Consider the following 13,503-nt stretch of genomic DNA (forward strand, 5'->3'; position numbering starts at 1 on the left):
ATTAAATTGCTATATCATCATAGGCAAAGAAAGATACGTAATTGAGTAGTAATGATTATGCTTTTGTTTCTGTGTTAATCTTTACAGAGCAGGAACCTGTTGGTATTTTTCATGGTGCTTGCAACTCTGCATCATCTATAGGTTGACTCTCTACTTCCAAACTCTTGCTTTCAGATTTGCTAATAGCACTTATTTTTCCTATTCCATGCAGTTGCTCAGCAAATATTAACCGAACTCTTACTGTGATCTAGGCAGCATGCTAGATTCTGAGGGAGAGAGTATAGAGGTGAGGAAGATTTCTCCTGCCCTCCTAATTAAACCAAAGAAGGAGACAGGCAGACATTAATCAAACTATGCACCTGAATATATAAGTATAAACTGTAACAAATGCTGTGAAGGAAGGCAGGGAGCCAGACTACGATCTGATTGCTTGGCAAACGAGTCATAGGCACCCCAGTGACTCCGGTCTACCTGGCGTCTCTTTCCAGGCATCTCCCATTGATGAGCTCACGTGATGAAATATGCAGAATTGTTACTTTATTATCAGCCCTTCCCCTCTTGCCTGGCATGCTGTCAGGATGCCTTGCATCTGAGCACGCCCTGCCCTTAGCAGGACCAAGGAGATCAGGCTCAATTTCCTTCCCAGCCATCTTGTTGGGAGACACTGGATAAAGGACAAGAAGACACTGGGATCCTTTCTAGTCTTTCCTGAAAACTGTGTCACTTAAGACTTAGTTCAAAGTGAGTCACCCAATTTCAGATGTACCTTCATTCAAGTGCAAAGAAAATGGATGCTTTCAAAAGCTGATTATTTGACACTTTGGATTATCTGGAGTTCCTCTCCCCTCCATTAGAGTGAATGATTGAGAGTTGTTTGTTCCAGCTTCTCTGTCAGGGAGGGAGGCTGCGTGGGGACGTTTAATTCTATGCTATCCCTTTCAGCATTTCCCGTAGAAGTAATATCACGCTGCACCTATCTACAGGGTTATTTTCTCCCCCTTATTAAGTAAGGTATCCCTAAATCTTTCTTTTGAAAACAGCTTCTTTACCCAGTGAGCTCATAGCACTGAACTAGTGGCAACACTTGAAGGATAAGATCCAGGTCACTCCAAGACCTCTGCCATCAAAGATGAGTATGACAGACCTTGTGATTTAATTGGAAAGGGGCAACTTTGTTACTTTTTGTCATTTTTTAAGAATTACCCCAGTGTAACAGAGAAGACCTCTTTCTTTCTTGGGGAGTTGATCCTGGTTACTTGGTATTAATGAATAATAAAGCGGGTTTCCTTTAACCTCACATGACCTTGCTTAATTTTTCTCTTCTCATCAATACAGCCACTTCTATGAAGTATACATTTATAAGTCATTCTGAAACTTCTCTCTCTCAACCTGACTTCCATTAATGCTCTTGAAGTGGAAGAAAAAGAAGTAAACTCTGTGTATCTACTCGAGTGTTAGAGGAGGAATCGTTTTTCAAGTATTGAAATAACTAATTATGTGACACCGGCTCCTGTGGTGTCATGCTCATGACAGCCGGCTCACGTGGGACAGCATGAACACAGTGTTAGTGTGTGCTTACCGTGCCCTTGGAGGTCTACTTCCTCTGCTGTGAGAGTTCTGGCCTATCTACTGGAGGGACTCAAGGTTGAAATGGGGGTGTGTACACATAGGAGTGAACATGCTCACTTATGACTTGGATCACTATCTAAATCACATTAATACACTGTCTTTTAAATTCATAACTGCATCAGAAAGCATAGAATACTAATTGTTCTTGTTCCCTGGTAGGATATTTCATTAAGAGATCTATAACTCAGCTCTTTAGTCTCTTAATCTGTTAGAAGGTGATAGGAAAAGGACCTACAGCCTGCATTTGTTGTAAAGATTGCAGAGGTTATATGCATGCGTGCGCACTCAATTGTGTCTGACTCTGCAACTCCATAGCCTGCTAGGCTCCTCTGTCCAAGGAATTATCCAGGCAGGAATATTGGAGTGGGTTGCTATTTCCTACTCCAAGGCATCTTCCCGACCCAGGGATGAGACCTGAGTCTCCTGCGTCTTTTGCACTGGCTTGCGGATTCTCTACTACTGAGCACCTGGGAAGCCCAAGATTATCTAAAGGACTTTGAATGCTCCCAGGGACATAGTAAGTGCTCAGTAAATATTGGTTATCTTATCAGGAAGTTCTGTGGTATAAATGCAGGATAGTGAGTGTCCAAATATGGTTATAGGTTTCTCTGAAAAGGAAATCTTCTTTTTCCACTTATTGCATATTCTCTGTGATGTTGAGAAAATAAATGGCCATTTTTTTCTAGGTGAAGCTCAGTTAGCTATTACTAAGTCAGGTATCTTTTGGGATGATGACAGGCCCCTTGGCGGTTGTGGCCTGCAGTGGGAAATGAGGATGTCTTATTTTGGGCAGACTCTGCTTCCCTTACCTCCCCAGCTCCTACAAAGAGAATTTTCTAATTATTTGGCCTCTGCTCTCTGATGGTTCCTGGTAATAATGAGGCATTTCTTACATAGATTTAGGCTATGTTTTTCCTTGGGCTGTGGTCAGGAGCCCCATGGCAGCCCCCCGCCCCTGAATCTACTGCTGAGAAGTCTGGTCATTTCAGAGGTTCAGCTTCCCCAGCTATTGACTTAAGGCCCAAATTAAAGTATTTAATTCCCTCTTCCCAGATCTTTCACTGGGATGTACACCAGCACAACTACACCCTTGGTGTTTATTGTGACATTTCTTGGAAACTCATGATACTAATGGGAACATACTCAGAGAATGCATGGGGGAGCACTGTGCCAAGTCTCTTCTTCATTGTGGCCTTTGCTTCTCTTTCTTTCCCTCTCATCAAACAGTATTATATACACTGTTATATGTGAATCTCAGATCTGTGATGTTTTGGAGGGGGAACCTTTCTGACACTAGTGTATTGATCAATATAGAGATGAAAAATGTGGTTTTCTTTTAGGTATCAAATAATTAAAAAAAACATCTTGGTATAATGATGAAAACAGCATCAGATGAAAAGCTATAATCTTATTGAGACATTTTATATTCAATTTATTCTCCAGTCCTTCTCAGTTCTTTTATCTCTTTTCCCCAGAGACTATTAGTTTATTGCAGTTTTCCTCCACAAGGAGATTTTTGTAGGTGAAAGAAATATTCTAAGGCAATTTTGGGCATTTGAGTATAGTGACTATTGTAAAGGTAGGTGAATGCAATGACACAATTAATTAGATTTATTTGATAAGTTTAGTGTCAAAATGGGTGAAACCAGAAGTTTGGATCAAAGTCTTGCTTAACTGGATTGACCAGTTACTTGAGTCAAAATGTTGGAGCTGGTTTTCCCTGCAAGGCACGACCTAAGTCATGTGCAATTGCTTGTTAACTTGATATTCTTGGGTATTTTTTATTACCTGTTCACCTATCTTAATGCTCACAGTTCCTCTTAAGTGACAGTAAAAATAACCAAGTGATTCCTGACAATCTTAGGTTTCCCTCAGAGCAGAATGAGTCTTTAAGATGCCAGCACATTTAAATGATATTTCGGTATATTGTAACAACACCTGCTGGGGGATAAACTGTGTTCATTGTATAATATAGTTTGTAAGATATTTGATATAAAACTGTTTCTTTACAAAGTGAGGCTGTTTGTGGCGTGTGTTTTGGTAATCTGCATAAAATACCCATTGAAGCCCATTTTCTTTTCTTTGAATATTTATTCACTTATTTAGCCAGGCTGGGGTCTTAGTTGCGGCATGTGGAATCCTTAGTTGCGGCATGTGGGATCTAGTTCCCTGACCAGGGATCAAGCCCATGCCCCCTGCATTGGGAACACCAAGTCTTAGCCACTGGACCATCAGGGAAGCCCAAAGCCCATTTTCTTGGGTTCAGCTTCCTCAGGGTTTTCACGTTTGGGGTTTCCTTTCTGTCCTTGCCTTGTCACTGATTGTGTTACACAGCCTAGGAGGATGGGTACCTGAGTACAAAGCTTTGTTCACAAACATTCCTGAAGAGAGTGTTTGAATTCACATTGGCCTTGGAAATCGGGAAGCCCAATTCTTTCATATTGTGTCACATCCACCTCCGTAATTACATTCCACCCTCCACCCATGAGGGTAGTTAGTTATCAACTTTTTGCAGGTCGGAAGAAGCCAGTACAAAGTTCCTTTAGCCCTGATTAGTGGCTGAACTGAAGTGGATTTTGTTTTTGTTTTAATCAGTGGAGATAAGCTGAGCAGACTCACTGATACAGAACTTCCTTAGGCAGCCACTGCCACAGGAGCATCAGGTTGTTTCACCAGGGGCTCGGAGTCTGTCCAGAGTTAGCTCCAGTGGTAGCACCAGTCACAGTCTGTTTGGAGTTGACCATAAACAAAAGAAAAAAAGAATTTTTTTTTTTTTGGAGGGGAGGGAAGTAGAGGGTTCAGCACTAGTTTGATGTGAGAATGTGGATTTATGAAAGTATACCCACCAGACATTGTCCCCAAACTGAAGAAATTCAAAGCATGATGGGAGAACTTGACATCTCCTGCCATAGAGCAGACTGCCATCTGGCTTCTGCCTTGTATAATAGCACAGCCGAACTGGGTGTAGATACAGGGCACACACAGGAAGTATCATAGAGCACCAGTTCAGTGAGAGAACTGTGTGTACATTCTTAGCTTTTTTATGATTTGCAAATATATTGGCACCTAATTACAATGGTGATAATTCATTGAGTGTATGCTAAGTGGAAAGCTTTGTTCTTGCTATTTTCATTCATTCCTTCATTCACTATATTTATTTAGTGTCTTTTGAGTGCCAGGACCCCTTGTAAGGTATGGAAATACATGTGTGAACAAAACAGACAGAAATCCCTGACTTTGTAATGTTAGGAAGCAATTTTCAGACAGTGCTGTGTGTTGTATAGACATAAAAAACCCTCAGACTGTCATTGATTCTTTTACATTGTGAAAAATGACACACGCAATGTATATTACATGTAACCTTGATTATCCGTATTAACATGGTGATCCGGTCCTGCAGCAGCCCAGTGAGGTGGGAACTGCTACTTTCCCAGAGGAGGGAACCAAGATTCAAGAGATTTGCTCAAGATCAAGTGGCTAAGTATTCGTGCACTTAGTGACAAAGCTGGGATTCAAATGCAGTTCACCTAATTCCAGGACCAAGATTCCTAAGTCAAATATTACATTGCCTCTCGGATTTGATACTAGATGGAAATTTAAAAATTAGTTTAGAGGATTTTAAGTAATAGAAAGTCCTGCTGATGAGGCAGTTTAGATAACACCCTGTCTGGTTGATAGCATATTCATAGAAGAGTGTTCTTCATAATAGTTTTGACTTTGTTCTTTTTGGTCCTTCAGACTTTTTAAATGTGCTATTCATTGAAACAGTGATCCATTTCCACTAGCTAGATACTGGAAATTGGCTTATTCATTGTCTCATTTGATATTCTTTGTTTGCCAAATTTGTAGCTAATTTCTGATTTGTATGGAGAGAATGGTGGGCTTAATTGACTTTCTGCAATTAATTGAAAAAGTCGCCTGAATATAGTGCCTGAGAAATCCAAAAATGGACTTTTCAGGGGAGCTGGTAGCAGGGACGGTTCCTTTTCTGGACTTTCTGCCATTGTTCTCCGAATCCATAGCCCAGATATAGGGCCCAGTGCTTTTCCATCATGGTCATTCCTTTTGAGCTTGGAAATATTTTCACTTTGGGGTTGCAGAAATAGAAAATCAAATTCTTGGGAAATCATAACCAAAGGGAGCATTTCATTTGGTAGAAGTGCTACATTTTTTACGCGTTGTGCTTTGGCATACGTGTATACGCGTACGTTTTATAAGAAAATTAGCAAAGAACTTCAGAAAGTTCAGACATTTATGGGAACTGCCCTTCTTCAGTACAGACAAAGACTGGATTTTCAACCCTAGACATTTTCTATAAAAGCTATTTTGTCAAGAGACAATTGAGTTATTTTCACAGGAAGCAAAAAATGTATTACACAATCAATGCCTTAAGTAAACAAAGTGGAGTTAATATTGATTCTGTATCATTATGTATATTTTTAATTAACTAAAGGGCCCAGGGGAGGAAAGCTCATTTTCTTAAATGTCTTGATAAAGGAAATGACTGAAGTTGGTTTTTTTTTCTCCTCATCGCACTACACAGAATAACTTTAAAATAAGGATTCCGTGAAGGTGGTGTTAAAGATTTCACTTGTCAAAGAGGTTGTTATAAATGTAAGAAATTTCAGACTATGTTGTGTTTATTGCAGATGAGGCTCTATCAGGTATGTACAAAATGTGACATAATCCTAGCTTTTCATTTAAGCGGTCTTTGAGGCACATAGAGGTTAATGGGCTAAGATACTGGAATATTTAAGAAATGGAGGATGACAGAATTTTCCATGAGACCACAGAATCTGCATCAAATTTCCCCATATACCCACTGAGGAAATGCTATTATGAAAGCCAATTAGGTAGAATGAAAAGCATTCAGAGAATACACAGGATTTTGAATGATTTCGTATTTTTATAACCCAAGAGTGATTCAGAGTTCATTCTTGAGGGGACATTTTTTAGAAAACTTGCTAAGGGAATGAGCAAGTTGAACTGATTCAGGATGTGTCTTCCTAGTGCCAAATACAACCACATTTCAGATTGTGACCTTGGTCTTAATGCTGCCACATCTTAAGCTCTTTGCATCCTAGAAGACACAGTCCACCCCTCTCTAATGGGCCAACCCTGAGTCACATCTAGCTTCAGTCACTCCCTGCAAGTTGCCAATAAAATATACACTCTGTCTCAGAGAGTGAAGAGATACACACATAAAAGGCATGAATTCTTAAGCTCTGTTGGATGATGACAAGTAGTAATGAAATGCTGTTATGTGCCACTGAGTTGCCATGAGGTCCTTCCTGTACCCACCTTCTGGGTTCATACCTAACATTTGACATTGTTTTGCAGAAGGCTGAAGAGAACGCAGAAGGAGGAGAGTCTGCCCTGGGACCAGATGGAGAGGTAAGGGATTTTGCATCCATTTTTACTGTACTCTGCTGAATGAAACCCTGCTATTCTCTGTGTATACTAATTGTATTTTTCACTCCGCTATTCATTTTTTAAGTAAAAAGAGTAGTCCATTAGCATAGTAGACAATTAAAATAGCATAAAAGGAATACACTAAACAGTAATCTTCCATCTCAGACTGCCAATCAACTGATATTAAGTTTCTTGTATACCATTCCAGAAATTTTCTGTGCACATATAAGCATGTGTTTATGAATATACAGAATGTGGAAAAATCTTAAGTGATTCTATAATTACATTTTCCCTGTCAATGATGCAGAAGCATAAAATATGACCCAGTTTCTTTCATTTACTTTGAAATTTCATAACTCCATAAGCCAAACAATTTATGTATTTGGTAGCCTATTTTTTTTTTTTTTTAATTTTCTGTAAGCTTACCCTATAGCTTCTATTAGTAGATTCATCAGTATATTTCTAAATTTTATTTCTGTTATTTCTGATATTCTCCTGCATCACCAGAATACAGTGATTGATTTATTGGATTTTTTTTTTTTTTTCTCTGAAAACTCAGAGTTCTGTGCCAGTGATTCACACGAGCATGTGTCCTTCAGAGTGGGATGGGAAGGGCATTTGTTTCAAACTGCCTTCTCCTCTCACAGATTCTGACAAATCTGCCTGGAAGATTGGGGTGGGTGGAGGGTTGCCTCTTTCCTTTCCAGAATCACCGTTCACATGAGTCATATTATGAATGTGAACGGCCCAATGGCAGGTAAAAGGTTGAAACCACTATTTTATGCAGAAACCTCTTGAACAATAAATGTTACTTAACCACTGTAATTCATCACAAGGAAAGAAAAGATTGGGATAAATGTCTAATGTGTGAGAAACACTCAGTGGGCTATTATAGGGGAAGAATATTGTATGTTAGGGCACTTAGGAATCGCTCTAATTTGTGAAAGCCCAGCCTTACCAAAGCATGCCTCACGTGGGTCTGTAATTAACAAGCACATAGGGAGAGATTTTAAGGTGTTAGTGTGGTAGCTCTCTTATATTATCCCCTGGGAAAATTAGCTCATACACTTTTTTCTTTTTTTTAAATCATAGCACATGATATGTTCTGTTTGCTATAGTGGGCAGTCTTCATCTTACCTGGTTTGTTTTGAAATAATGTTCTGATTACACTCTGCTGTGTTCACTCAGTGTTTCTGCCAAAGTTCTAATTTCAGCTGTAGCGATTCTCAGTTTTCTCTGAGGTATGACACAAACAGTAAAACAAGCTGTAGTACAACAGGTCAAGATAATGGAATATGATTCTTCCAAGGGAAATGGTAGCAATTCCTACGTAAGTAGGAAATGTAGGAAACGCTACTTACGGTAGGTGTCCTACTTATCACATGAACATATAGATGACCTTCTACATTAATGAGGAAGAAGCATTGTCTTGAAATGCAAAGTAACAGTGTTCACAACCATTGCTTCAGCACACATAAAAGGACAGAAACTCTGGAGTAAGCCTTCTCTTTTTATTTTTTCAGGTTATTTTTGTGGATAATTGCTAATATGATGTTTCTTTTTCTGACAGTGCTGTGTTGAGGGAGAAGGGGGAGAGAACCAGTTTTGAGATGGAGGGGGAACATGGTCATTTCCTATTAGATATAGAAGATAACCTACAGCACACTGTTTTTCCATTTTAACTCCAAATAACAATTTAGAAACAACTTTTTGGAATTAGTGAATTGCCTAAATGTGTGAATTTTATCACTTTAAAGGAAATGGATAACTTGAATTCCTCACAGATCAAGCGTTTCCAAACAGACATCTCGCCTGGGGGCCTGCTCCTAGATGCACAGTCACCCTGTAATCATAGCATTCATTTGCATAGGATTACTCCAGTTTTAGACCTTTTTAAACAGTTTGTTCTCTGAAGTAGGTTAAACACAGCCTCTGCAATTTCACTTATTCTCTTAATTTTCTGAGCAAACTACTTTTCATTGAGAGTCCAGTGACGAATTTCAGCTCAAACCTGGTCGATTTGCCAGATTTCCGATGAGCAGAGCCTTTTGCTTTATTGCAGGTCCCCATGGTTGGGCTAGGTACCTGATGGTTTGGTTTTGGATGAAATGACATTGTTTCTGCAGAAGCCACACTGGCCATTAAGAGATGACACAAGTGACAATCCCTCTTTCTTTTTTCCATGATTCTCTCTGAAACCATGAGTTTGTAGTAGTCTTTATCTGGGGGAAGTATCCTGAATATTCACTGAAAGGACTGAGGCTGAACTGAAGCTCCAATACTTTGGCCACCTGATGCGAAGAGCCACTCACTGGAAGAAACCCTGATGCTGGGATAGACTGAGGGCATGAGGAGAAAGGGGAAACAGAGGATGAGACAGTTCGATGGCATCATCAACATAATAGACATGAGTTTGAACATACTCTGGGAGACAGTGAAGGACAGGGAAGCCTGGCATGCTGCAGTCCATGGGATCCCTAAGAGTCGGACATGACTTAGTGACTGAACAACAGCAAATTAATATGTGGGGTTTAAGGGTTCTTAGTTGAAAATGGCAAGAATCAGCTCTGCTTGATTTAAGTAAGAAGGCAACATGTCACTAGGATATTGCATGGGTCATCAGATCTCCTGAAGGCAATAATCTGACTGGGACTACCCTTTTATTTCAGTTATGTGTTACTGTGGTGTACTCTACACCAGGTTAGTGAAGACACAGCTGGCCTTGGGAGTAGGCATGGCCAATACCACTGCACTGGCAATGCTGCCACTGTTGTCTGCTCTCGTGCCAGTGTGCCCATTGGCCCTCGCTTTCTTCTAGGTCCTGATTCAGAGCCTTGGTGAATGTGCCCAGTTGCAGAGCTTAGGTCTTGTGCCAACACCTTAGCTGCAAGGAAGGCCAATGTTTTCCATTTCTTTAGTGAAAAGTGACCTCCCACATCCCACCTGGGAGACATCTCACCAGGAGACAAAATTTCTAATCACAGGAAAGGGTTTCAAATGCTGGATAGCCACAAACTGTAGCACAGAGTTGGGAGAATATCATAACACTAAGCAGTGCCGTGTCTTTTCTTCTGTCTAGCCCATAGATGAGAGCAGCCAGATGAGTGACCTCCCCGTCAAAGTGACTCACACAGAAACTGGCAAGGTCCTGTTTGGCCCAGAAGCACCCAAAGCAAGTCAGCTGGACGCCTGGTTGGAAATGAATCCTGGGTATGGCATGAAAGCAGAATTATTGGTGTTCTTTGGCTTTTTAGATTTTTGTGGTCCTTGTAAAATCTGGGAACTGAAACAACCTGACCATTGCTGAACTGAGGTTATTACTTGCATTTGTCATTTGTACATAGAATGGGCCGTATGTATTTGTGTATACACATACACACACATAATAATTTAAAAAGCTAAACTTGCTCTTCCTCCCTGCTCTTTTTCTCGTAGTTACGAAGTTGCCCCTAGATCGGACAGTGAAGAGAGTGATTCTGATTATGAGGAGGAGGTATGTTTGTGTCTCTGTTTGGAGTTCATTGGCTGGAATGTTCTCAGAAAATACCTGGGTCCTTCTGCCTCTTCGTCCGCCACTGTTAGCCAGCGGGTGACTACTGGCCTGGAGGGTTTGCCGGAGCTTCGCTGGTTCATGCCTAGTTTCACAGTGACTTCTCAGGGGCTCGTTCTGGCCAGTGGGGAAACTTGGTGAATTCTCAATTTATTTGAAACCAAGAAAAGAGAAGCTGGCATTAAATTGGAGGTGGTAGAAAGGTCTCTGGAGGAAAATTGGAGATGGATTACTTTGGGAAAAGCAATTCCATGCTTCTAAGTGGTTTACACTGAGGGTTAAGAGCCTAAAAATGCCTGAAGTCCTTTAGTGCTTAGGCCTGTTTGAAGCTGTAAGTATTGAAATTTGGACAAAAAGGGCAACATGTACTTGGTTTAATGAGTTTATTGAGCCTCTTGGTTTGTTGTTTTTTTTTTTTTTTTAATGGGATTCTTGTTTTAATTCTTTGGATATAATTGGTATCCACCTTTCTCAGTCTCTTGGAAGGAATACTTACTGTATCTAGAACCTAAAATGGTATACTTTTAATAGAAATGAAAGAATAATCAAGGTATTTCTAGATCAACTTTAAATTGCTTAACAATTACAAATAGAAGAAATAAATGAAGATTTTTATCTCCTTTATTAGAGCATTGCTAGTGTGTAGTCATAAATCTGATGTTTACCAGTTTAGAGGAATCTTGGTTCAAAGAACACCATGGCCAGAGCAGAGCAGCCTTACCAGTGACAGCTCACCAGAATTTTAAGACTGTTGTTATTTTCTTCTGTTTTGTGGACCTGTGTTTCCTAAATTAATCTACCATGGATTAAAGATGAAAGATAATAAAAGTTATTATTATTTTTTAAAGCGTACTATTAACAAGCAAATACTTTTGGAGGAATGCTATTTTTTTTATAGGCCACTCTTTCTCTGAGATATTTGAAACTTACAAAATCAATTTTTTAAATATCTCTTGTTTACTCGGATGAATGGGTCCATAAATGATCCGTTGGAAGAATCTTCTCATTGAGTCTGAGAGCCAGGGAGGGACAGAGACGAGGTAAAGAAGGCTGCTCAACCCAAGGGTGCCCTCCTAAGAGTGACAACTGCAGACAGCTCCAGACAACTGGGACCAGAGTGAACTCTGAGCTGGGGGTCCAGAGACTGGGTCCTCATCTGTGGCCAGTCATGTCCCCTCTTGGGGTTCACCTGGTCATGAAGGAGCTGTACCCACTCCTCATTTTACCCCTTACAGTTCAATGATCTGTGATCATAGATTTAACGTTCAGCATTACGATCATTGTCAGTCCTCATTGTTTCATTCAAAAGTGATGGAAAAGCATCATTCTCTTTAAGCCTACTTTTAAAGGGGATTCTTCTAGGTTATCTGAAAAGATATAGCCTTCAACACCAAGTGGGTAGTAGTGGATATAATGGATATTTAGTAAAGCTTTCCAACGGGCCAGCAGAACCAAGTAGGTGGGGAGGTGATGAATCCTTTGCCATGTTATTGACAGTGTTTATCTACATATCCAGAAATATGAAGTGGCCCCAGAACACACACCCAGAAGACCACATGCCTACAAGCTCCAGTCCCTCCTCCGTGAAGGCGTGTGAGAACATCCAGGGTCCACTGGCATCATCAGAAAGACAATACTAAGATCTCTTCAACTGGCTTTGGAAGAGAAGGGTTTTAGAAGGTGGCTCAGTTATCAAGAGCAGATGTCTACAGCAGCAGTCCCCAACCTTTTTGGCACCAGGGACCAGTTTCGTGGAAGAGTTTTTCCACAGACCATGGGGATACAGGCAATAGGGAGCAGCTGTAAATAGAGATGAAGCTTCACTCAATTGCCCGCTGCTCACCTCCTGCTGTGCAGCCCTGTTCCTAACAGGCCATGAACTGGTACCCATCCGTGACCCGAGGGTTAGGGACCCCTGATCTGCAAGACTCTCTGATGACCAAATATTGATACAGATCCATCTTTCTGGCATGGTTTTTACGTATTTACTCCCGGGGAGCAAGGGTTCCAGGATCCCTAGAGGGCTCCTTCTGTTCTTTCATTCAGTGGTTTAAACAGCGATAGAGCGGTGGGAATTGCCTAGTGTAGGTTAGGGTTAAATTTATGTCCCCCCTCGGTTGCGTTCACTTCACTTGACAAGTTGAATACTATTCCCTTTCTTTCCACAAAATGCCAATCCTAGGGATTCCCTCTTTATTTTAAAGTGGAGTCTTTGTTCCTTTTCCAGGATGAGGAGGAAGAGTCCAGCAGGCAGGAAACTGAAGAGAAAATACTTCTGGATCCAAACAGCGAGGAGGTTTCGGAGAAGGACGCCAAGCAGATCATCGAGTATGTATCGCTCAGAGTTTCATCTCTTGTACATGCATTTCATGAGGGTTATCCCCTATGAATTTTCTTTTAGAGAATTTTGTCTTTAAGGATGGAAGCTGACTTTATGCCCAGACTCCCCTTGAAATGCCACCATCAGAGGTCACCAGCGTGTCCCACCGCTCAGCCCCTTCTTTAGTCCTCTTCTCCTTCCTGACTCCCTCACTCCTGGGTTTCTCATGTCATAAGCACTTCCATCCTAGTTGAAATTTGCCCCTCCAACCGGCAGCCTTTCCCACCTCCCGTAATGGCATCAACACTCCTCCAGAAACCCACAAGGGATGTGCCCTTCCCTTCTCTGTCCTCGCTGCTGCAGGTGGTCAGCCCCCGACTCCCCCAGCCCAGTCTCTGAAACACCCCAGAGTCCTTCCCCTCACCTGAGCACCGAGCTCTTTGCCTCACCGCACCCATCCTCTACACCGGTGGGCTATACAGCTCTTTGCCTGTATCGCTCTAGTGTTAAAAGAAAAATTGTGGTGAAACAATCTGCAAAAGAGAACATTTTAAAGTGATGAGATTTAAAAAAAAAAAAAAAGAAATAGACT

The 13,503-nt window shown here is 41.0% G+C and overlaps 1 protein-coding gene across 1 annotated transcript in view; it reads left to right on the top strand.

Moving 5' to 3' along the window:
• SMARCA2 (SWI/SNF related, matrix associated, actin dependent regulator of chromatin, subfamily a, member 2) overlaps window positions 1–13,503 on the top strand; it is a 183,535-nt gene that overhangs the window by 50,180 nt on the left and 119,852 nt on the right. The window contains exons 10-13 of the mRNA XM_010860733.1: window positions 6,970–7,023; window positions 10,121–10,251; window positions 10,477–10,534; window positions 12,819–12,919. Coding sequence (XP_010859035.1) covers window positions 6,970–7,023; window positions 10,121–10,251; window positions 10,477–10,534; window positions 12,819–12,919 — 344 coding nt within the window. The remainder of the gene's footprint in view (window positions 1–6,969; window positions 7,024–10,120; window positions 10,252–10,476; window positions 10,535–12,818; window positions 12,920–13,503) is intronic.

Source organism: Bison bison, unplaced genomic scaffold, assembly GCF_000754665.1.
Source record: "Bison bison bison isolate TAMUID 2011002044 unplaced genomic scaffold, Bison_UMD1.0 scf7180017864469, whole genome shotgun sequence".
NCBI classification, from domain to species: domain Eukaryota; kingdom Metazoa; phylum Chordata; class Mammalia; order Artiodactyla; family Bovidae; genus Bison; species Bison bison.